Source organism: Cricetulus griseus, chromosome 4, assembly GCF_003668045.3.
Source record: "Cricetulus griseus strain 17A/GY chromosome 4, alternate assembly CriGri-PICRH-1.0, whole genome shotgun sequence".
Lineage (NCBI taxonomy): Eukaryota > Metazoa > Chordata > Mammalia > Rodentia > Cricetidae > Cricetulus > Cricetulus griseus.
In genome coordinates, this window is record NC_048597.1 from 203,694,355 (window position 1) to 203,719,248 (window position 24,894).

Genomic DNA, 24,894 nt, shown 5'->3' on the forward strand with positions numbered 1-24,894 from the left:
TCGTTCTTTCTAAACTGCTTCCTGCTGATTGGGGATGATGTTCATATACCATAGGGATCATGATAAAACATAGAAACCTGACCAAGTCCTTGTTTTTGTAGTCTGTAAGGCTGTATCGTCTCAGCTTCAGGGGGTCTTGCTTGATCAAACCATATTAGTCTGGAAGGAATCAACAGCTTTTGATTTTCTGTGGAAATACAAGTAAAACCTTTATTTCTAAGTAGCCTGTCCTTAGACTTAAACTTTAAAGTTAAAGCATTTTTAAAATGTATAAGTTGGATTAATTTAGCAGCATTTATAATCAAATGTATTTTAGCAGCAGTAATTCTTTCCTCGGCAATCAAACAAATTAAAGACAACAGTATGGCATTTAGTATCCAGATTCTCTGTGTATTTTTCATCTCTAGGTGGCTTTTTTGCTATTCTACTTTTACTTCCTTTTGTTTCTTTTTTTTTTCTGAGACAGCGTTTCTCTGTGGAAATCCGCCTGCCTCTGCTTCCTTCAGCAAATCCTACCCGTGTTGACCACCACAACCGGTTACTCTATTTCCTCCTGTTACTTTTTCTCTCACAAGCTTACATATATTTTTAAATGTATTGTAAACCTTTAGAGGTTTTCTTTATCTTAATCTGTCTTTATCATCTCAGAAGTCCAAGTACAACGCCCAAGAGCACCAGGACGGTGCGAGCATATGGAAACTGTTCCAATGCCTCTCAGCAGCCCGACAGGGCAGGCTGTGGCGGCAGGTTTCCCTCTTTCTCTGGAAACCTTGGGGCATGGGGTCATTCCGCTCACTGACACCATTCTGTTACAATAAATCTTTCCGCCAAAAGCCGCTGAGCCCCACCGCCACGTGTACGCTTTATGCCAGCAGCCTGCCCGAGTTAGGCCCAAATAAATACACAGAAACTTGTATTAGTTACAAAGCTGCTTGGCCAATGACTAGGATTCTCATCTGTTAGCTCAGTCTTAATTATCATAAATCTATATATTTTATAAGACTTATCTTATCGGACACCTTATTGGCGTCCCTCCTTGTCGGTGGATCACATCTTGCCACTGGAGGAGGCGAACGGGAAAAAGGGGCCCTTCCTGATTCTCCTTCGCTTAAATATGAGTCTCCTTGCTATGTCACTTCCTGTCTGGATCAGCACTTCTCTACTACATTTCCCAGAATCCTCTTTGACTCCTAGTTCCGTCTAACTTGCTGTCTCATTGGCCAAACAGTATTTTATTTAACAATCAATAAGATAAACATACACAGTAGTACATTCCCCATTATAGGGGTGGAGTTATTGATGTATTGTTTGGGTCTGGGCACCCCTAGGTCAGTTGCAAAGCTCTCTATTAGTCTCTGTCTGGTGTAAAAAGAAGCTCCATCAAAGAGATAGGTGACCTGAACCTACCTATGGGTATAAGGGTGAATACTAAAAGACTTTAGAAGGCTTTATTACTTTAGTACTCTAGTACTTTAGTACCAGATTACTGTAGTACTATAGTAATTGCTATAGTAATCTGGTAGTAGTAGATTCTCCTCTAGGGTCTATAGTACAGATTCCTATAGTACTACAGATTGCTATAATAATCCCAATAGTTCTCCTTCAGAGCCTATGACATCTCCAGTCATAGGTTCTTGGCTAAGTTTATGGTATCAGACATAAATTCCCTGTAAGTCACTGGGCTTTAGGTCAAATTAATTACCTGCTGGTTGCCCTCAAGATGCAAGCGTCACTGTTGCACCACTGAGGATATATTGTTGGTTCCATTGTTGTTATCTCAAGCTGTAGAGCTGGGTAGGACTACTGATCCCTTTTCTTCCTTGGTGGCTTGCATGGCACCTTTCAACATTATGAAAGCTAGTCCTGAGGGACTAAACCTCCAGGTCAATACCAGGATTGTTTTTACCAAGTCCTGTGACTGAAGTATGTGGTGTCTTGAGCATTGGGGTATGACCCTCTTGTTCTAGAAAGTAATTGGGAACAATTTTGATAGTCTAGATTGTTTGGGGGAGTTTCTGGGACTTCTGAACAATTTGAAGGTAGGTATTACTTGCCTGGCATTGAGTTTTTTGTTAGCTAGCCTATGGTTCCTTGGGAGAACATTATCCCACCATGTGGGGTAACTCCATTAAAATCATATGTATGCAGGGACTGGAGAGATGTCTCAATGGTTATTAACACTAGCTGCTCTTCCAGAGGACCTAGGTTCAATTCTCAGCACCCACATGAAGGCCTATAACCATCTTTAAATCCAGTTCCAGGGTATCCGATGCCCTTTTCTGGCCATCACAGGTGCCAGGCATGAGTGTAGTACACAAACATACATATGGGCAAAATATCCATATGCATAAGGTAAAAATAAATAAAATAAATATTTTTAAAACTATATGTGTGTATATCTTCTCTATCTCTCCTTCACCCCCCACCTCTGTGTGTGTGTGTGAGTGTGTGTGAGTATGTGTGTGAGTGTGTGTGTGTGTGTGTGTGTGTGTGTGTGTGTGTGTGTGTGTGTGTAAGCTCATGAAATGATAGATTTCCCTATGGGTCTTATAGACATCCATGTTATTTCCCTTCCTCCCTCCCTCTCCACACTGTAAGAAGTCATGTTTGTAGGACTGAGTGCCTTAAAGAAATTGAACCTTCCGTACTGTGTTCCCACTTTGTGTTTTGGCTAAAGCCAGGCACATAATGGGTGCTCAGGAAATATTTACAGTTTTGCATTACCGCTTTGCACCTTAAATGAGAATGTCTGAGGAGATATTTATATTCCCATGGTTTAAATGTGGCTATATATATCTGACCTGTACCCATTTGCAGCACCTTTGCAAATGCGTAATTGATTAAATGCTACACTTTTGCTCTTTAAAGATAAACAGGAAACTGCACATTTTCTGCTGCAGGGGTTCTTGCTGGAAATCTTTCTTTGGCTCAATAGTGTTCTATTGTTATGAGCAGAACATCAATATAATTAACATAAAAAGCCCTTAGAGGCCAATTTTAAGTGAAACCACATTTAATTGTAGGTATTTCCTTTATTCCCCAAGATGATGATAACTTTCCAATTGGGCATATAAAATGTGTCAAAATCCTCACAAAGTCAATCTTTTTTTAAAGTGAAATTATATAGTCTACCAATTCCCAGAAGTACAGAATTACATTGACTAGCTGGCCAAAACAAAGAGAAGAAGAAAGGTGAACTAAGGGGTCTAAGTGCTCAGAAAATAAAATCAAATCCAAGTCTCAATGTGCTCTGAATTTCCTGATTCCAAGCAAAACTGTATATGCTCTTTCAAAGTACGGTTTTGCTACAACAAAAATCCCAAGATCAATATTATCTACTTTTTACATCTTAGTATTTTTCAGTAACCTGAATAATTTTTTTTTCAATTCTAAAATCCTCCATGTCCTCAGTCCGTGGTGTTAAGAAGATGGGGTCAGCATGTACATGTACGGATGGATGGATATAGATATAGACATAGTGTTGTGCCCAAATTCTGAATCCCCAAATCACCAAGAGGTCCATTTCGATGCAAAAGCAATGAGTCTTTTATTGCAGTTGTTTAACGAGCTAACCCCATGTTAGCTCGGGCCTTTCATCCATCCACCATGGTGGATGGTGCGGAAAAGATGCCCAGAAGCCATGGCATAGAGAGCTTATAGGGCAGTGTAAGGGGAGTGTCTAGGGGTATGCACAGGCTCAGGATTGGTGTGGTTGCAGAAATGGGGAGCTGGTCCCTTCAATAGTTTTGATATCGATATGCAATAATCAAAGCAATGAATGGCCACTGATTAGACACTTAACCAGACTCTAGATGTTTAAGGAGGAACTTCTAGAGTCACAAGGGACGAGCAGGACAGGACAGTATCTCGACTTCTCTGAAGTTCCACTTTGCTCACTTAGCAAACTCAGCACCCCCAAGAACTTGCTCTTGCTGTCACTAACCCATCTCACCTGTGGCAAGTGCCATGCAGCCTGAGGAAGACCAGGGCAAGGTACAGATGACCTCTCCTTCCCATACACCTCAGCTCTGAAGTTCACTTGGTGCCCATCCATTCAGAGCCATTCTTTCACAGTGTCTTAGGGTTTGGACTTAATAAACATTTCCCAAGCTGCCACAAGGTCATTGCTATGCTTTTCTTGTTTTCCCCCTAGAAATCTCTACATGCTTTGCCTGTGAATATAGGTTTTAATATAATTTCATATATTAAAGTTTCATATAGATTGACATGAAGTCAGAATAACAATTATATTTCTGTATATGTGTATTTGAGGGTGTTGGGGGGAGCTGAAGGGACTTTGTTTCATTTTTTTTAAGATAAGGTCTTACTGTTGCAGTCCATACTGGCTTCAAAGTTGATGTCCTCTTGCTGTAGCCTCCTGAGTGCTACGATTACACATGTACACCATCAAACCTGCCACTATTTTGAGTACATGCTTAAACTAAGGACTCCTTACATATAATTTACTTAAAAGCATAGTTATGCCAGTTTGGCAGAATAACCGTACCTTATTAAACATGGTTAGGAGAGTTAGTGATTGCTTACTACTTTGTCCTTGGTATATAATATGGATGAATTTACGGTGGGAAAGATACACAATGTTTTCATTTGTAGTCTTTCTACAAAAACACAAAAGAACTACAAGTATTTACAGCAAGAAACAAACAGCAGATATTAATCGTTTAATATTTTATACCTCTACTGTCACCTTATATGAGCAATGATGCTTAACTGACATCTCTAGCAATATGAACTGGGGGGGGGGGATGAAAGGATTGCTTTCTCTCTCCAGGCTTGCACTGTGATTAAACAACCTTGACCCATAAATCCTGTGCTCAGATAATAGGAGTCCTGTTTTCTTCCATTCCCATTCCCTAATGATGCTGTTTGTGTATCCTGGAGAGAGCATTACTCAAATTGAGCCAGTGTTGGGGCCTCTTGCTGCCCTCCCAGCCTTCTCTACCCAGCTGAGTCTGAGAACAGGAACACCTATGGTGGGGGTGCTGGGCTGAGCGCAGCCATCCTGGCGTTCAGAACTTGTGATGTGAATGAATGTTTTTATTAATGTCTCCTTCAAATGTTATCATCCCTCTCTTCAGGCCATTTCCTTGTCTACATGGAGATTCGAATAATTTTCTTCCTCCATTGCATTGTCCCTTGGAGGTAGTTTATAATCAGAGTGCATGTTCCTCTCTCTTTCTGAGGCCTTTTTGTTTCAGGCAAAATGTGTTCAATCTCTCTGGCCTAGTCTTCTGTCTCTCCTGTCACACCGCTTGTCTCTTGTATGTTCTCAACATGAAGAGAACAAAGAAGCATTATAATCTATGTTCTGGGGGTTAGGAAGATTATAATGTTCCTCATCTTACTCAGTATCTGTTTTGTTTTTGGTTTTTTTTCAACCATTTGAAATGTAAAATATTGATTTGGAATCCCAAAACTGTTATAAAATTCAGTCTGTCCTTTGGTACAACCACAGCCCAAAGCACATGTGATCACTTCTGTGACACCCTCTCGATAAGGCCCACTAACAGTACCTCATGGAAAGACAAACCTGAGGACAGTCACTAAACCCTCACTGATACCAGCTATTTACTCCTACACACACGCTGCTGCAAGTACTCCTACCTCAACTGAGCATCTCTGGAGTGCTAGAGAACACAGGAGGTAGAATGTTGGTTTAAGCGGGAAACTCTACCCTTGCACCCCCTTTTAAGCTTTTGAGGGGTCAGCCATGTTTCTGGAAGCAATCCCAGTTAAACTCATTGGGTTCACCAAGCTGGTCTTGGATGGGATTATTTTTCTGGTCTATTGCTGATGCCCTATTTAGGGTTTTTTTTTTTTAAGACATTTTTTTCACTGTAGTATGAATAATAAAAACCCAAAGACAGATATTGGGATTCAAGCTGAAGATCAGAGAAGCAAAGGAGCCAGCAACTAGAGAGTTCTCACCTCTACCAATGCTCAAACCTATGGGCGACCCGCTGACCCTCAGACTGCATATCCAGGCAGCACTGCTCTCCACCAGACTGCCCTCTGAGACTGCACTGAACTCCTTATATTTTCTCTAGTGATGGGATTAAAGGTGTGAGATCTGTTTCTCTTTTAGACTGCTTCACTCTAATGTTGTAACCCTGGGAGGTCTTGAACTCACAGAGATCCATCTGCCTCTGTTTCCTGAGTCCTGGGATTAAAGGTGTGTGCCACCACTGCCCAGCTTCCATAGCTAACTAGTGTGACCGGCTTTGCATTCTGATCCTTCAGGCAGTCTTTATTAAATTATAAATAATAAATCATCACAGTTCACCTCTACCCTGGATAAGTAACAGTGTAGACCTCTAGCACTACAGAAAATATAGAAACTGGACCTTTGAAATTGTATATATATGATTTTAACCTTCATATAAAAATAACTGAGTCACTACCTCCTTGACTTCTGCTTGCTGCCATTATAAACCTTTCTCTCCCTGCTGGACAGTATGAGTGAGTCTCAAGTGATCAGTGAGTCTCACGTCATCCCTGAGCCTCCTGCTTTGCCTCCTTTGCTGCTCACACTTTACTTACTCCCCTTCTAAGTCTACATTTCTGTTTTTGTTAATATCATCCCACTTTGGCATTCTGGCCTTTCATTTTGTAATACCTCTGGTGTTTAATACAGATTAGCAAATATACAATATACAATTAGCATATTTTACCTTAGAACAAAAATAAGTAAAATAAAGAAAAAAGCGGTTCCAATAGACTAGTTTCAATGATAGAGTTTGTGAAAGTACATAATCAGTCTAGAATGTTTTAAGTGTCAGTTAATTAGTTATTAATTTTCGGTGGTCCTGGTTTTCTTTGTATCTGACACATTCAATTTAGAAAAGTGTCCCCAGGAAGGTTTTCTTTTGTAGATAAATACAATACAAATATAAAGTTTTATGGGAAAGCAAGAAAACCAGAAAGCTATGGGTTTGAAAACAAAATAGGTCAGAAGGAATTTCTGTACCTAATTTAAAGGCCCACTATGTACTTATAGTAATCAGGACAGTATGCTTCAAGAATGGACACAGATAACTAGAATAAATGGAGAACTCAGAAACACAGTCACACAACACAAGCAGCTAGTGTTGGACAGATGTTAAAAAATAAGAAAAGGAGTCAGTGGGAAAAGTAGATGTCACCAGTGCAAAAGATAACCACGACCAAACCTGTCCCTTGATAGGAAAACTGCCCCAGGATGATTGTGGAGTTAAATATAAAACTTATAGAAGAAAATCTGTGAGGACTAGGCTTATGCAAAGAGTCTTTAGAATTGACTCCAAAAGCGCAATTCATTTGAAGATTGACAAGTTTTATTTCATCAGACTTAAAAAAGATTGGTCTACAAAAACTCAAAGATGAGAAAAAGAAGGCGCAGAATAGAAGGAAATATTTTCAAAACATTGCATCTGACAAAGGCCTATTATGGACCATGTATAAAGAGCTCAGCACACAGCAATTAGAAATTCCAGCAATGCAATTGAAAAGTAGAAAAAAAATACAAGCACTGTTTCATGTAGTAAAGTATACAGATAACAAAGTAACAAATTAAAAATATCCAGTGCTTTTGGCCATTCAGAGAAGAAAATTCAAACCATAATAAATTACCATTCCCTACCTATCACAACAGTTTAGACTAAAAAAGTGATACCAACCAATATGTCAAGGATGGTGGAAATTTAGATGATTTTTTATATTGCTAGTCTGAATGAAAACATGGTGATCTCTTTATAAATGAAGCCTGCAGATACTGCACCACTGTGATAATAATCTGGAGCTTTATCCAGAGAAAAGAAAACATGTTGCACACAAACCAGCATGTCAACTTGAGCAGTCTTCATTTAATCTCCAGAAACTAGGAAAAGTGTAGATGTCCGCCAACAAGCAGGTGACAAAACAGACCACTCATGGAACATTTATATCAGAGGATAGGTTCAAGGATGAAAACAAGCAGACTCCTGATCCAGTTAACAACCTGAATACCTGGAGAATTATACTGGGCAGGCACAGTGACAAAGTGATTCCATCACAGACATACAAGCAATGGTAAAGTGACAAAGTTTCAAGAATGGAGAACAGACTTACTGGTGACTATGAGTTAAGGAGAGAGAGGGAGAGAGAGGGGGAGAGAGGGAGAGAAAGAGAGAGAGAGAGAGAGAGAGAGAGAGAGAGAGAGAGAGAGAGAGAGACGAGAGTGTGTAGTCAGTGGTTAAGATTATAAAAGAGCAGCAGTGAAACTCCTAAGTTGATTGGAAGATTTGTTTTGTGTCTTAACTGCATAGATAGACATCAATATTCTGGCTAAGATACCATGCTGTTTCATTGCAAGATGTTATCACTGGCAGAGACTAAGGAAAAGTATTTCTGTATCTTATTTCTCAGAACTCCATGAGAATATACAATAATCTCTGAATAAGAATTTTTGTTGATAAAGAAATTATATTAGCAACTTGTAAAGATAAATATAGTGAAAAGAGAATGGGTTAGTCTTGATATTCATTTTCTCCTCTCGGTTTCTCTGGAAGGTTTGCGAGGTGCCATCGCCTTCGCCCTGGCTATCCGCAACACGGAATCTCAGCCCAAACAGATGGTGTTTACCACCACACTGCTCCTAGTGTTCTTCACAGTCTGGGTGTTTGGAGGAGGGACCACCCCCATGCTGACATGGCTTCAGATTCGGTAAGTGACCCTACTAAAAAGAGCAAATCATTGAGAGGAATGGCTGACCTGTCTAAAGCTGACTTGGTTGGGAGTACAAGGGTAGATCTGTTCCTCAGCTGTCCCCAGAGTTCCTGAGTTCCCAGTGACCTTCACTAACTGGTGAACTGATATGACATACCATATACCGAGCCAATTTTTTTCAACAGCCTTAGAATGATGTCTGTTTTCAAACTGCCCTACAAATAGATTTATTCATCTGTGACTTCTTCTGTTCAGTGATGCTAGAGTTCAGTGTGATACACACCCTTGTCCTCAAGATACCCACAGTCTAGTACTCGCTTTGTTTTTAACTTCTCCTGGCCCTAGCATTCAAGGTAGGAGAAAATACTTAACATGTGTTTGGTGAGAGAGCCATATGTTTTTCAAAGGAGATGCTGTAGACACAAGCTATATACTTTCTCGCTGAAGAGAAAGCCACAGCCCCAGTCAGAAGTCCTCTTGTAAGCAGTGCCTACAGCTAGCTGGCTGCTACGAATCAGAACTGCAGGAGTAGCTGACAATTAGATAAAAGTGGATAGCCAATGCCAATTTGGAAAATGGATCAATCTGTCATACAGTGTTCTTGTCTATAGTTGAATGTTTCTGTGACCCAGGTCTTCATTTTCATTTCCCAGAAGGTAAGGGATTAAGTAAACATTTATTTCTCACAGCCATACATGATAATGCTCCTCCCCAGTTCCTACCTATTCTCTAGAGCAAACTCATATCTGACAGGAAAAGATCCTTCTAACTACAAAGGGTTTCTGAGAAGACTCTACCAACAGGGGCTGTGATTTTGGCACCTTTGTATGGCATATCAATTATAATAAAAAATGAATAAATAATTAATGAAATGTAACTTAATATAACTATAAATACAAATGCTTTTGTTATGTATTTGCAAGAATTTTCCCTGTTTGGCAAAGAAGAAGCAGAAGCAAGCCTCACACATTTAGTAGAAGAAGGCTTATGCATAAACCAGGCCACGTGGCTGCACATTAAACCAAATTTCAGGGGAAAAGACCCCGTGGACTACTGTGAATATTGCTAAGCACACAAAATGCTTTGACTAAAGGTGAACAGGAGGCATTTTGAACTGCTTGTTGAATTATTTTTCTAGCCATATAAACATGGCCTGCAATTTCATTCACAGTGGTGGGTACCTGAAGGCTCCCATGGATGAGTACACACATTGCATTAAACTCTCAAGTATAGGATCCCCCGCAAATCGTTAGTGAGACAGTGGTGTGCTCAGATTTCTGGAAAATAAAATTCAGTTGGTTGGATCCCTGCGTGGAAAATGAGGGCATAGGCAGCACAGCTTAGAGGAAGTGAATTCTGACTGAAGTATCAAATACACTATCAAATATTCTATGGAGAACATAAGGAAGAGATGTCAAAGTTTCCTTGGTAATTAAAACATAATTAATTTTCTATGATCTCTTTCCCTACTCTCAAGTTGTCCCCACAGTGCAATGCCCCATTCACCAGTGTTCATGTCAGGCTCTTCCCATAGAACAACAGCATTCAAATGACACTGGTGGCAGAAGCTGAGAGACAGAATTCAAATGTGATCTCACACAAGCTCCGCATTCTTGCTAGAATATGACTTGTTTATATATTTTACAAGCTCTTTCCTTCTTGAGTTTTACATTTTCTTCTCTTAAATTATTTAGAAAGTACTTGAACTCGGTTTTCTTTTTCAATCCCTATAGAATTTTTCATTCTGTTAGAACCTACCACTGCAGGAGATAAGGAAAATGGTTTTTGTCGGTAACAATGAGTAGCAATAGCATCAGTTTCTCTTTGATAGTCATGACTCAAACAGCAATGGTCATGTCATGGAGACATGAATAAAGAGCTCCACCACCGAGGGAAGCCCTTCAATCTGGTCCCAGCCACAGTGCAAAGTTCTTGACTTAAAGAAAATTTATTTTAAAAAATAATAGTAAAATATATTTAATGAAGCAATTTAAAATAAATCAGATGTCTGTTTCTCTTTATATTTTGAAGGAAAAGGATTCCTCCCATATTATTTTGAAGGCTTAGATGCAAAAAGGAAAGTAGTTTCTTCTTGGTTAGAATCCAGCTCTTCCCTCCTATAGGTACATGAGCACCACAGTGAAGAAATCCAGCACAGTCTTCGAGGATCCTCGGATGCTAGGCAGGAAACCAGAGAGATGAAAGGTCCCAGGCTCCCCTCACCCCCCTCTCACAGAGGCCAGTAAATGGGATCACCAACCAAATGTTCACATGTGCTTACAAATAAGCACCAAAGCCCTAGAAGACCCAGCTCTGTGGAAGTGGCACTACCTAATTAACTGGAATAGTAATGCCTTTCTCGATTTAGGGTTGGGCACCATGCGGAGCTAACAGACTTGAGAATGAGCCCAGCCCACAATTCCCAGATGTAGAACCTGCCTTCTCATGAACTTAAGCTAAATCACAGCTGGAATCACCGCTTCACCTACAAATGTGGCACAGAACTTGCCTCCCAGACAACACTGCAAAGCACCCTGAGCAGAAAGATAGTAACATCAACTAGTAGCCATCTTCAACTGAGGAACTAACTATTTAGTGTTGGAAATTAGATCATGAAATTCAGGCCCAGAACCTCTCTCTCTCTGTCTCTAAACTCTAAAATCAAGCTGATGATTGTTGTAATTTAAGAAAAGCAGAGCTCGAGAGAAAGACACCATGTGACAGGGTTCAAGCAGAGGGTTTTTTTATTAGGAAAAGGGACCATAAAAAAAAAGGAAAGGGGAGAGGGGAGACCAGCCTCCAGAGATAGGAACAACAGGAGAGAGGAGAAAGGAAGTAAGGGAAGAGAGAAGAGAGGGAAAGAGAGAGGGGGAACAGACAGAAAAAGAAAGACTCCGAGAGAGAAGGATGGGATGTGGGCAGGACCCTTTTAAAAGGGAGCATAGTGAATATGCACAGGTGGTGCTCTTAGTGGCTGCAGGTAAGGGTGTATCCTGTCAGAACCCTAAGGACAGGCCAGTACAGATGCCTCTGTATTAACAATGATGGGAGCCACCTCTCAGTGGGGATAAAACCTGGCAATGTGGCTTCATCATAGGGTAGAAGAGGCAGGAAAACCCTGTCTACAGGGAGGACTGGGCAGTCTCACTTCTATAACAGAGATTGTCCATTCAGTCTTTCCCTGTGACCGGCAGCACTTAGAGTTCAACAAAGCCAGCCCTGATTCCAAGTTCCCAAAGGAGGAAATCTGTCTCCCTCAGCTACAACCTAAAATTAAAGACATTACAGGAATTTATTACCCTTCCCCATTCAAGCCAAGCCCACACTCTCCCAAATCAAGGAAACAAAATTGCATACACTAGCCTGTGTCCATTGCAGGGAAATAACTTTTAGTTAGTTTGACTCGTCTGGTGTTTGTTATTTTATCTGTATATTTAAAACTGATTCTTGGATTTTGGCCTAAAGCCATGCAAAAATGCTTTATCACCTTTGCCCACTGACTACAAAGTTCTATGATAACAGTTATCTTTGGAATGTACACAGAGATAACGAGAGTTTTCTCTCTCTCTCTCTTTCTCTCTCTCTCTCTTCTCTCTCTCTCTCTCTCTCTCTCTCTCTCTCTCTCTCTCTCTGTGTGTGTGTGTGTGTGTTAAGTACAAGTGCTTACACACAAAATTTACTGTATTACTGAGGTGAGGAAACACCAATTTAAAACAGTGCAGGGATGCTTATAATAAGTTCTCAAGTTCTCTTACTATTTATCTATTTGGTTTCCTCCCTAGCACCAAAGTTCCCAAGCATGCTCAACAATTTCCTTCACAGAGAGATCAGAACAGTAAATATCGTGTGTCTGTGATATGTACATACACACAGAAAGTTTGAAAGTAAGTCATTCCCTCTCTCTCTCTCTCTCTCTCTCTCTCTCAGAAGTATGGGCTATGAGCTCCAAATTCAGTTCCTCATTTTTCTTATCTATAAAATGAGGGTGATAGCAACAATACTGCTTTAGACTTTAGGAGCAATAGGTGGTAAGTGTTCAAGAATTTAAAGCACCCAACAAATGCCCAACAAATACTCTGGTAAACTCAAAGAATATCTAGGCGCCTAATCTTAGCCACATACTTATTGCTTATTGTGATAAACACAAATACAGTGTTATTAATTAGGTGCATTTGTGAAAGCTTGCTTTCATGGAAAATAGAAAGAAATAGTCCCTGGAGAGTTTAGTTCATTTTATACTGTAACTAGATGCATCAATTTTAGAGACAACTTCTACTTATGCATTCAAAAGGATAGACTTCATTAAAATCTCACAAAAACTATTACAGCCGTCCAAAGGCTCAAAAAGACTCTTCCTAGACTGTGCTTCTATTGCTGTCTTCACACAGTAATCCTTGCTTATGCGACTTTCAAATATCTGATTTGTGTCATTTCATCAGTTTATATTTTATGTTTATGACTTGTATTGATTTTAAACCAGCTTACACATTTTATGGCAAGTTATCTCAATCAACAGACCTGAGAAATATGTTGTCTCGTGAAACATGGGCAACCAGTTCACTTACTGAAATAGAATTATACATTCTGTTTCTCTCCCACTGCTCCCTTTTGGAAATTATTTTCTACTTTCTATAGATTCTTCTATAATGATCCCTAAATCTGCAGATTTATTGCTAACATCAATCTAATTTGACATATTAATTATAGATGTTGGATAACTATAGCAGTCTGCTGCTGACCTAAAGGAATGGCGTGTTTATAACTAGTGATATCAGTTAGCTGCTCCTATGTTCCCAGCACCAGTGGCTTCTTTGCTGTGCTGTGCTTATAGATACAGAATCTCTCCAGTTCCAGGGATACATTCTTTACCACCACAGCCTCCAGCCGCCCTCCGCTAGCCCTGCTCTCATTTATTTTCTCTAAACATCAGTACCAGTGAGCTTAACCCATGCATTTGTGTTAAGTTTACCAAACAACCACATTCCACTCCTCGTTTGACGATTAGAAAGCACCACCCGAAACCAGTTGCCTTTCTTAAAGTAACAGACATATATTTTACATGAATATGAAGTCTGACAAAAGTGGCTTAACTGCAGCTTGTGGAACTTGTTATTCAAGGGTGAGGAAAAGCTCCCAATCCTGGCTAAAACAGTGCATTAGTGCTTAACCCCATACCTCCCAGGAAGCGCAACTCAAAGCCCTTGAGCCAATAGGAGTAGCAATTATATGAAGACTCTAAAAGCCAATGGTAGGAACCAGACTAGAAGCCCATTAACAGATGAGCAGATAAAGAAAACATGTTATACACAACATGATGAAATTTTACGCTGCCATAAGGAAGAATGAAATCATGGCATTTGCAAGAAAAAGGGTGGAACCGGGGTCATTAAGTTAAGCAAAATAAGTCAGAAATAGAACAAATCCCACCCTTTGTCTCACATGCAAATTCTAGGTGTGTGTGTGTGTGTGTGTGTGTGTGTGTGTGTGTGTGTGTGTGTGTGTGTGTGTGATGAAAGAAGAAGGAGGATCATGAGGGGAGAGGGAGAAGAAGAGAAACAAGGTGGGAGGTAGTGAAATACGTGATAGGGAGAGCAGGCGGGAACAGAGAGAGAACAGCAACAGGAGGCCAGGAAGGACAAGGGAAGATGGTGGGGAAAAGAAAACAAACTATTTCACAGGTATATGAAAATGATAGAATGAAACATGTTGCTTTGTATCCTGACTTCAAAATCAGGAACAAAAGGAGAAAGGAAAGTAAGAGCAAATGGTAATAGATGAAGGAGTGAATGGGTTCTTGGGCCAGCAGTGAGGTTCGTTCCCCTTCTCCCTCTTCTGTGTCCTGAAGTCTCTTGACTTGGGCCCAAAGGCAGTCCAGTGAATGGATTTCTACAGCAAGGAAAAGAAAAAGAACTTTGAGATAAACTCTTTGCTTCTGGTTTAAGGAAAAGGCAAATAGTGAAACTGTAGGTCAAAGAGTAGGGAAGGAAGGGAAGGAGGAGGGAGAGGGGGAGTTTCAACCAAGAGGAAGGGAGGGAGAAGGCAAGCAGGCACTAGAACTGTCCCTGGATTTGTGGCTCTTTTCTTCACCTTTTTCTCCCTGATCTTACACAGCCATGAGGTAACAGGTGGCTATGGCACTAACAAATGAGAAAACCCCCCAAATCCCCCCCCAAAGGAACCGTGGCACTATGACCATAAGGGAGAATTATCCCATTGCAACTGCTTCTCTCCTGCTCCTCCCACCAATTATCCTTGAGAGCAGGTGCAACATTGCAGAGAAGGCATGGGAAACGCACAGAATGGAGGAAAACTAGACTTTAATTCTTCAGGAGCCAAGGAAAGGCTTCGAGGAACCTAGAGCATGTGAAGACAGTTGTGACTGGAAGAGGCTCAAGCAGGTGAGGTTGTCAACAACTCTGGGCTTTCTCTCGAGCTGTGTGTGCTTAACTAACCCTAAATAACACACCACGGCTGAGTCAGAAGGCACCCTGGGAGGCACACATGCAAGGCAGAGCTGAATAGTGCTGCAAAGATTTAGGAACTGAACCTATATTGGAACCACAGGCAACACAAGGCAGGTAAGAGCTGGTGCCCTGAACCTAATTCTGCTGGACATCCCTAAAATAGATAATATTTCATAGGAGAATCTGATTGAATCATTTCACATAATATTCAAATTTTCTAAGATAAGCCCATGATTGCTCGGTATATGAAGAATTAGAAAAAAATTATATATTACAAATAAAAACACGATAGATGCCAACCTAAAGATGATACAGATATAAAAACTAATACTTTGATGAAATTCTTATGACCATGCCTCAAGAAGTAAAATCAAACACACACACACACATATATACACATATGCACATGTATACATGTACACACACATACACACATATGTGCACACACATAAACATATACACATACATAGCAAACACAACAGAAACAAATTTAAAAATATCAGCAGAAAAATAAAGTTGTGAAATGGAAATAAACGAGGTTTTTAGAACCGAGAAAGCAATGCCTAAAACGAACTATCCACTGGATTGGCTTAATGGCAAAATAGAAGATGGCAGGTGAAGGACTCAGTGAACTTGAAGATGGTTCAGATCTTCCCCTTCTAACAAAAATGAGAATGGGTTTTCACCAGCAGACCCATTCTGGAAAAACAAATGCATGAAAGGAATTCCGCAGAGGGCAGAAAAACGATAGTTAAAAAAAGTTAAAAGAGCAGAAGTGAGGAAGGATGTAGAAACAGTGGGCATCAGTATAGTATAATAAGTAGGCCTTTTCTTCTCTTGGGATCTTAAAAACCCTATGGAATGCTGAAAGTTAGCTTTATCATAGATTTTCAAAAGAGAGGGTAGGTTAAAGGTCTGGAACTAGGTTTCTAAGATCTACTTGAAATGGTAAAAATTTTATTCAAAATAGATTGTAAAGAAATACATTTATATTCTAATTTCTATATTGATTTAAAAAGTATACAATGGATCAGAGTATATTTTAAAATTAAACTAGTACTAAAATGGAATATCAAATAAATTCAACACTCTACCCCCAGAAAGCGGTAGGAAGAACAACACAAACAAAGCCAAGTGATAAGATTATATATCTACACCCACATTAATTATTTCATCAATTAAATGAAATAGATTGTCACAATGAATAAAAACTAAGAGTCAACTATGTGCGCCCATGAGAGACATGCTTGACTAATGATGTAGGCATGACATAGGTTGGCAAAACATAAGAGAATTAGAAAAGCTTTGCCGTGCAAACACCAATGAGGTTTGGCCCATGATAATCTTCTGAGCAGGAACATTTCTCATGTTAAAAGGGATGTTATGTGATGATGAAAAGATCAGTTTACCAAGACAATATATCTCTATAAAATGAGCACAAAGCTAACAGTGTTGCTTTCTAAGACACACCAAGCCTGACAGATCCCAAAAGAGAGATAGACAAGTCCACACTTAGAACCAAGGACTTCATAGCTCTCCCAGCAACTGACAAGCAGGCAATAACAACAAAAAAGACTGTCTTCAGGAAACAGTAACAACAATAGAGTGGTCTACCAAGCATAAGTCATTTTTCATGTGGGCCTTTAACTCGAAGACATTAGATATTACACACACACACACACACACACACACACACACACACACACACACACACACACACCCCTTTCACCTACTACTTCAAATCCTTAATAATTTTCCCCTTTAGCTTTCTCATCTTCCTCTGTATATACATATACTCTAACTATATCTCTATGTAAAGGATCTTTTTGTAGTCCTGGTATGGAACCCAGGGTTTTGCATATTTTAGCCAAGCATTCTACCACTTAGCTACAGCCCCATAGTCCATATGCTTTATATTTCTTCTCCTTTCCACTATTCTGTTTGAATATTGGTACGGGCATCATATTCTTCTTATGCTAACACATGTGTCTTAAAGAATACAGACATTCTATTAAGTATCCAAAATACATAGCTAAAAAAAGCATTATGACAGCATTATTATCAGCACATGTTTAAATAGCCCTTTTTATTACAAACCTGCTTTTACAGATGTTTTTAAATTCAGGATTGAATCAAGGCAATATATTGTATTTGGGCCTTAGTCTTTTTTTCCCATAATACGGATTTTTATAGAAGAAACCAGGTCAGTTGTTTTATATGCTTGTCCACATTCTGGGCTTGTTTCCTCATAGTATCAATTAATATATTTTTTCCTGTATTGTATTTCTTATAAACTAGAAATTAGGTCAAGTCTTAAAATTCAGCTTGAGTACTTTTTTTTTTCTTGCAAGAATGCCCATTGGTGATATTGTGTGCTTAATAACATGTATTACTTGCTTTGTCTGTGCATTTGGGGGCCTTGCCCTGCAAGTTCCATCAGGGTTTCCATTGTCATGATGATGAGCTTATTCCCATGGGACAGTAGTAGTACCTGTTACAAAGGTACATTTTGTTTATTTTATAATTTACTTTCAATATGTGGGGCAATAATTGAGTACCATATAAATACCTTCTTTCCAACAATCCTGATCTCCCCTCCCCTCCCCCCCACCCCCCAGTCAGCATCCACTGGTGAAGCTTGTTCAATTCAACTATTGTATTTTGGATAAGTCAGTTTGATTTGCTCTTGATATCTATTTTATTTTTTGCATGTGTGCACATGTGCATATGTGTGGAGACTGGAAGACAACCTCAGGAAATGTCCCTCAGGCATCTTCCACCATTTTGTTTTGACAGAGTCTTTCATTCGGCAGGAGCTCACCCACTAGGGTAGACCAGCTTGTCAGTGAGCCCCTGGGATCTGGTGTCTCCTCGCCCCCAGCTCTGTGGCACAACCTGCCACAACTCCTGGCTCTTTATGTCAGGTTCTGGGGGTTAAGCTCAGGTTCCCCTGTATGCATAGCACCATGTTTCCTACTGAGCTGACTCTCCAACCCTTGGTACACAATTCCTAGAGAGAGAGTTCAGCTCTTGCCAAATCATTATGTTTTAAATATTTTTTCAATTTTCTGGGTTTTATTTTTTTTGTATTTGTTTGGAGACAGTTTCAAGTAATCCAGGCTGGTCTTGAACTCCTGATCTGTCAGCTTCTTACTCACCATTGCTGAGGTTACAGGCATGCAGCATCATGCCTGACAAACTTAATTGCTTTTTCTTGGCGACGGGGATTGAGACCAGGATGTTGGGCACACTAGGCAAGTGCTCTAGCACTGAGTGACACCTCCACCACAATTTTTCCTTTAAAAATATGACATTCTTCATTGTGACCAAGAACAAATGGGTGCATGTTTTCTAGGCATGAAGAAAGTGTAGATTTGATACTTTAAGGAATAAAGTTCTGTATATATGCATTGGGTTAATTATAATTCATTCAACTTCCCAGTATCGATAGCTCTGCCTTCCTTCATGGGTCAGATTGTGAAAGGTGTACATCAAATTTCCAATTATAATTTCTGTAGTCCAAATCTTTTTTCTGTAATGTCTGTTATTACGTTATAATGCACCACACATTACTAAGATGTGCATCTGACTGCTGTTTGTGAGGCATGTCGTTTTATGATAGACATCAGCCCTGCCTTTATATTTGCCTCATCTGTTTTGTTCGCCCAGAAAGAAAACAAAATGGTCACATCTTCCTCATGTGTTAATGCCCCATGTTCATCTCCAGTCCTGACAATGTGGGATCATAGGGTGCACGAGCAACGGGGACATGGTGCATTTCTGAGCCCTAGGCAGTGGGGGCTTCCCTTCTCTCATTCATTTTGGTTCAGTAAGCAGTCAATAGACTCTGACTTGGGAAGATTTCAGCATTTTCATCAACATCGTTTAATTCCCTGGAATCTTTAGTTTCTCATCAGAAAACAAAGTCTTAATTTTTTTAAAATCTGTTATAACCTTTTACCTGGTAATGCCCGTTTTAAATCTAAGTGGAACTGCTTAAGAAAAATTACAGAGTAAATTCCAAGGAATTACATTAAAATGTCCATTTCACTTCTACCCCAAAGATCCATTGCATAGCCAAAATATGGGATTCTAACTGGAGTTATTAAAAATGGTACTCAGGTTTACACTTAGCATCACATTGAGGAAATTGCTTTAGACAGAGAAACTGCCTATTAGAGGCAAAATACAGCTTAATGGCAATTTCATTGTACTCAGGGCAACTATCTGGCTTGGAAAAATGCCAGAGGAATGTTTTGAAGAATATTTCTTCTTTTTCTTCCTTCCTTTTTTTCTTAAAACTCTCTTCAGAGCTAGGATCATTGCAGTGTAGAGTACAACCCGTCAGTAATGAAGCTGTACCCATCTTTGTAGTGGTGACTCTGAGTATCTCTGGCCATTTCTCCTCTCTCAATGGCACTGGCTACCTTTGTTTTTTGTAGGATTCAGCCCTGGACATCAGGGTCTCCACTGTTACCTCAAGCCTTTTCCTTCTGTATCCTCACAGATGTAGCCTGTTAGCATGACTCCCTGGCAGACAAACCACATTCTGTCCAAAGAGCACAGCACGCTGCTGAGGAGGGCTTGGTGGGCCCACGCTCATGGCTGCCACAGACGGCTCGTGCTTTTCTGCTGTTCCCTCAGGCTGCTCTGCCTGCTGCCCTTGTGTCCTTGTGGGTTACAGTTTATTCTGACATAGCTATTAAAATAATCCCACTGTTCACTCCTTTTAAATCACCCTCATCATGGGCCTGTTCTTTTATACAATACTTTTGTCATTTTAATAGGATTCTCAACGAGTTGGAGATTATTGCTCAAAACAGCCAACTTAATTCTGTGTTTTATTAGCCAATCTCAGGCATTTGAGCAAGTGGTTAATTTTTTGTGCACACTAAAATAATGTTTATTACTTAAAATTAGAAAGAAAATATTATTTAAAAATTGTATTTGCCTGGTTCATTTGACATGAAAGCAATTATGGTTAAAATTTTAGTACATTTTGCTAAAAAATTAATTGCTTTCAATGTTTCTATTAACAAGGAAGTCTTTTTAACATTTAAAAATATTTTTATGAGTATTTTGCCTGTATATACATCTTTGCATCATGTACATTTCCCTAGTGCCTGAGGCACCAGAGAGGATATAGGGCCCCCTAGATCTGGAGTTACAGATGGTTTTGAACTAGCATGTGGGTGCAGGAACCAAACCCAAGTTCTGAAAGCAGCAGATCCTCTTAGCAATGCAGCCACCTCTCCAGCCCTTCCAACCTGTTTATATAGGTCCAGGATTAGTTTGTGTTCTTGAGGGTACATAAGAGTAATTTAGAGCTTTGTTCTGGTCCCAGAAGCTTATTTCTTGGTGATCTGCAGGAAGATTCCAGTTTTCCACATGCAGTAGAATACCTTGATGGGCTCTGTGCTGACTGTGTTGTCTTTGCTAGCACTTGAATTTCTGATGAGTTCCAAACTCTTCCAGATTTGGTGTCTTCTACCACACAGGTACATAGATTTCCCATCCTCCCCTTAGGACCCCTTTGACTATTTATTACCTTTCACTGAAGTGACAGCTAACAAGTGGAAAGTGTCACATTTATAATGCAGGCCTGTGACCTCTTCTCCTGTCCTTGCTGCTTCATTCCCAGGCCTTGTGACTCGTCATTACCTTCCACTCCTGGCATCTCCAGCCTGACCCCGCCCCCCATCTTACTCACAGGACATTTATTCCCTCAAGACACAGTGCTACATCACAAATGATAATTTCACCCTGCCCTCGGCCATCTCCATTCACTCTGTGGTGGTTAATATTGATGGTCACCTTAATAGCACCTAGAATCACCTAAGAGACAAGCAATTGGACATGTGTGTTGGTTAATTTCATGTTAACTTGACACATATAAGAGTCAATAGAGAGAGTTATCTGACACCAGCGACCTGCATGCCAGACTGAATTTGGCAGTGGGATCCTACACACCGAGTACCCGGAGGCAGTTCTGCCTCCATCGGCCGGCCCAGGTAGGCCAGGGGCTGTTTCCGGTTCCCAATGACGGTTTCGTCATTGATCAGAGCCATCTGACACTAGGGATCTGTGCACCGGACCAAATTCAGCAGGGGGATCTGACACACCAAGGCCCGGTGGCAATTCTGCCTCTATCCACTGGCCCAGCGGGACCCAACACACCCGAACACTGACAAGGCCCCAGTAACAGTGTCACTTCCATCCATGAGAAGAGGACAGACATCAGAGTATTGGATCTGTTTGCCTCTACCAGAAGAGAACCTTGGTCTCATACCAACCAGGAGAACAAGAAACTCCTGCTACATCAACCAGAAGAAAGGATGAGAAGAGGACAAGGTAAAAGCACATTCAACAACAGAAAACTCAATATGACACCACCAGAGACTAGGAACCATACACCAGCAAGACCTGAACATCAAAATGCAGATGAACCAGAAGAGAATGACCTTAAAAACATCTTCAGAAAACTGATAGAGGACCTCAAATAGGACATGAGAAAATCCTTTAAAGAATTGGAGAAAAAACAAACCAAAAAATACAAGATATCAACAAATCTCTCAAGGAAACAGCTCAAGACCTAAAAACTAAAATAGAGACAATAAAGGAAGCACAATCTGAGGGAATCCTGGAAATAGAAAAGCTGGGTAAATGATCAGGAACTACAGACGTAAGCATAACCAACAGAATACAAGAGATGAAAGAGAGAATCTCAGGAGTTGAAGACACAGTAGTGGAAATAGATTCACCAACCAAAGAAAATCTTAAGTCCAACAAATCCCTATCACAAAATATCCAGGAAATATGGGATACTGTGAAAAGACCAAACCTAAGAATAATAGGTATAGAAGAAGGTGAAAAAATCCAACTCAAAGGTGCAGAAAACATATTCAACAAAATCATATAAGAAAACTTTCCAACCTAAAGAAAGACATGCCAATGAAAATACAAGAAGTCTACAGAACACCAAATAGACTGAACCAAAAAAAAAGGTCTTGCCACATAATAATCAAAACACCAAACATACAGAACAAAGAGAAAATATTAAGAGCAGCAAAGGAAAAAGGTCAAGTAACCTATAAAGGCAAACCTATCAGAATCATACCTGACTTTTCCATGGAAACTCTGAAAGCCAGAAGTTCCTGGAAAAATATTCTACCTACACTAAGAAACCATGGATGCCCAGACTACCATACCCACCAAAGCTTTCAATCATTATAGATGGAGAAAACAAGATATTCCATGACAAAACCAGATTCAAACAATACATATCCACCAATCCAGCCCTACAGAAAGTTCTGGAAGGAAAACGGCAACCCAAGGAACAGAAAAATATAGGCAATAGATAACCCCACTTTACCAACTGCCAGAAGGAAAAAGGGATAGAATCCCACACATAATCTCACCACCATCACCAAATCAAAAACAAACAAGAATGAACAATCAATGGTCATTAATATCCATCAACATTAATGGTCTTAACTCCCCTATAAAATGACACAGATTAGCAGAACGGATAAGAAGACAGAATCCATCCTTCTGCTGCATATAAGAAACACACCTCAACTTCAAAGACAGACGGTACCTAAGAATTAAAGGTGGGGGAAAGATTTTCCAATCAAATGGACCCAAGAAACAAGCAGGGGTAGCAATCCTGATACCCAACAAATTGGACTTTAAACTAAATCAATCAAAAGAGATGAAGAAGGTCACTTCCTACACACCACAGGAGAAATCCATCAGGAAGAAGTCTCAATTCTGAACACTTATGCTCCAAATACAAAGGCATCCATGTTTGTAAAAGAAATGTTACTAAAACTCAAATCACACATAAAACTGCACACACTTACAGTGGGAGACTTCAACACCCGACTCTCACCACTGGACAGGAACACCAGACAGAAACTTAACAAAGAAACAAAAGAACTAATAGAATTTATGTCGCAATTGGACTTAACAGATATCTATAGAACATTCCATCCAAATACAAAACAATTTACCTTCTTCTCAGCACCACATGGAACCTTCTCTAAAATCGACCACATACTTGACAATATAGCAAACCTCAACAGGAACAAAAAAACTGAAATAACCCCCTGTGTCTTATCAGACCCCCATGCTTTAAAATTAGAATTTAACAACAACACGAACTACAGAAAACCTACAAACTCATGGAAATTAAGTAACATCCAATTGCACAATTCATGGGTCCAGGAAGAAATAAAAAAGGAAATTAAAGATTTCCTAGAATTCAATGAGAATGTGGACCCAACATATCCAAACTTATGGGATACTTTGAAAGCAGTGCTAAGAGGAAAATTCATAGCGCTAAATGCCCACATGAAGAAACATGAATAATCACATTAGAGAATTAACAGCACAACTGAAAGCTTTAGAAAACAAAGAAGCCAATACACCCCAGAGGAGCAGGCACCAGGAAATAATCAAATTTAGGGCTGAAATCAATAAAATGGAAACCTGGAGAACAATACAAAGAATCAATATAACAAAGAGTTGGTTCTTCGAGAAAATAACAAGAGAGACAAATCTTTATCCAAACTTACCAAACAACAAAGAGTGAACATGCAAATTAATAAAATCAAGAATGAAAAGGGGGACATAACATCAGACACAGAAGAAATCCAGAGAATCATCAGGTCATACTTCGAAAACCTATATTCCTCAAAATTCAAAAATCTAAAGGAAATGGACAATTTTCTGGACAGATTTAACTTACCAAAATTAAATCAAGAACTGATAAGCAACTTAAATAGACCTATAACCCCTAATGAAATTGAAGCAGTCATCAGAAGTCTCCCAACCAAAAAAAGCCCAGGGCCAGATGGTTTCAGTGCAGAATTCTACCAGAAATTCAAAGTACAGCTCAAAGTATTCCAGTATTCAAAGTATTCAAAGTATTCTGCTTATAGAAGCAGAAGGGTCATTACCAAACTCTTTTTATGAGGCTTCAATAACCTTGATACACAAGCCACACAAGGACACAACTAAGAAAGAGAACTACAGACCAATATCCCTCATGAACATTGATGCAAAAATTCTCAATAAAATACTGGCAAATTGAATCCAAGAACACATCAGAGAAATCATCCACCACGATCAAGTAGGCTTCAAGGATGCAAGGATGGTTCAACATACGAAAATCCATCAATGTAATCCACCATATAAACAGACTGAGGAAAAAAAATCACATGATCATCTCACTAGATGCTGGAAAAGCCTTTGACAAAATTCAACACCCCTTCATGATAAAGGTCTTGGAGAAATCAGGGATAACAGGAACATACATAAACATAATAAAAGAAATATACAGCAAGCCAACAGCCAACATCAAATTAAATGGACAGAAACTCAATGCAATTTCTCTAAAATCAGGAACAAGACAAGGCTGTCCACTCTCTCCATACCTCTTCAATATTGTCCTTGAAGTTCTAGCTAGAGCAATAAGACAACAAAAGGAGATCAAGGGAATACAAATCGGAAAGGAAGAAGTCAAACTCTCACTATGTGCATATGATATGATAGTCTACATAAGTGACCCCAAAAACTCTACCAGGGAACTCCTACAGCTGATAAACACCTTCAGCAAAGTGGCAGGATACAAGATTAACTCAAAAAAATCTGTAGCCCTACTATATACGGATGACACATTGGTGGAGAAAGAAATCAGAGAAACATCACCCTTTACAATTGCCAC

The 24,894-nt window shown here is 39.7% G+C and overlaps 1 protein-coding gene across 1 annotated transcript in view; it reads left to right on the plus strand.

Moving 5' to 3' along the window:
- Positions 1-24,894, plus strand: part of Slc9a9 (solute carrier family 9 member A9) — a 528,927-nt gene that overhangs the window by 341,388 nt on the left and 162,645 nt on the right. The window contains exon 12 of the mRNA XM_027410941.2: positions 8,547-8,700. Within this exon, the coding sequence (XP_027266742.1) occupies positions 8,547-8,700 (154 nt within the window). The remainder of the gene's footprint in view (positions 1-8,546; positions 8,701-24,894) is intronic.